Below are 1,116 nucleotides of genomic sequence, written 5' to 3'. Positions count from 1 at the left end.
GTGCTTTGGGCTGGGCAGGGGCCCGCATGGGGACGTGGATTCACCCCACGTCATCCCACTCCCTTGCAGTTTCTCCGGCTCCAGGAAGTGACACTGAGCCATCACCAGAGCATCGCCAGCAACTACAACATCTCCTACAACATCGATGGACGTTTCCAGGCACTGGCGGAGCAGGCGGAGGCGGCCGTCGCTGCCCGGGCAGCCCTTGGTGCCGAGCTGGCCCGCCTGGCTACCGCTGGCCGGCGGCTACGCCGCAGGCTGAAGAGGCTGGAGGGGACCGTGGGTGCTCTGAGCCCACCACACGGCCTGCTCACCCACCCACCAGCTGCACTGGTGGAGGCTGGCACCAAACCGCACGGTCAGCCAGACACTGCCCGGAGCCGGGGCAGCCAGCTGGAGCAGGAGCCACCGGGCCAGGTTGCCCCCAGCACTCCCGGCCCTCGGCGCCCGAAGACGAGGCGGTGGCAGGAACGCCTGCAGGAGGAAGGGCTCTGGCTGCCGGCTGATGCCGGGCCTGGTGGAGCACCCGGGGAGGATGAGGAGGCCCCTCCTGATGCAGCAGCAGGACCCCAGACCATGGCACCGGTGCTCCCCACCGTAGCCACGGTCCCCCAGAAGCAGCCCGAATTCCCCCAGCAGCCGGGAGAGGGTAGGTACGGCCCCCCCGCCCCGGTGCCCACCTCCCCCGCCTGTCGCACCGGTGCCGTCCTGCTCTTCCCCAACACCTCCGCTGAGCACAGAGCCGTCCTTGGGCTGGGGCCACACCGGGGGCTGCGGGCGATGTCACTCTGTGCCTGGCTGGCCACCCCAGCCCCTCGCCTTGGTGCTCTCATCTCCTACACCACCGAGGACGGGAACAGCGAGCTGGCCGTGCGTGGCCATGGTCGGGATCGCCCTGGCTCTGCACTTCTCATGGTGGGGGACGGGCAGTTTCGGGAGCTCCCGGTGATGCCGCTCCTGGATGGCAAATGGCACCACCTGTGCCTCACCTGGTCCTCCAGCCAGGGCCAGTACCGCTTCTACGTGGCCAGGAGGTTGCTGGCTGCCGGCTCCGGCTTCCAGCAGGGCTATGAAGTTCCTGCTGGTGGCTCGCTGATGCTGGGATGGGAGCAGGAC

General features: G+C 68.9%; 1 protein-coding gene across 1 annotated transcript; it reads left to right on the top strand.

The window, feature by feature from the left end:
- Window positions 1–6: 6 nt before the first annotated feature.
- PTX4 (pentraxin 4) lies at window positions 7–1,116 on the top strand (the record flags this gene model as incomplete). The annotated part of the gene is made up of 1 exon (XM_008639098.2): window positions 7–1,116. A coding segment is annotated over one exon (1,110 nt), but the record flags the coding sequence as incomplete, so codon positions are not given.

The sequence above is a fragment of the Corvus brachyrhynchos genome, unplaced genomic scaffold, assembly GCF_000691975.1.
Source record: "Corvus brachyrhynchos isolate BGI_N302 unplaced genomic scaffold, ASM69197v1 scaffold58, whole genome shotgun sequence".
Lineage (NCBI taxonomy): Eukaryota > Metazoa > Chordata > Aves > Passeriformes > Corvidae > Corvus > Corvus brachyrhynchos.
This window is presented reverse-complemented; position numbering and strand designations above follow the sequence as displayed.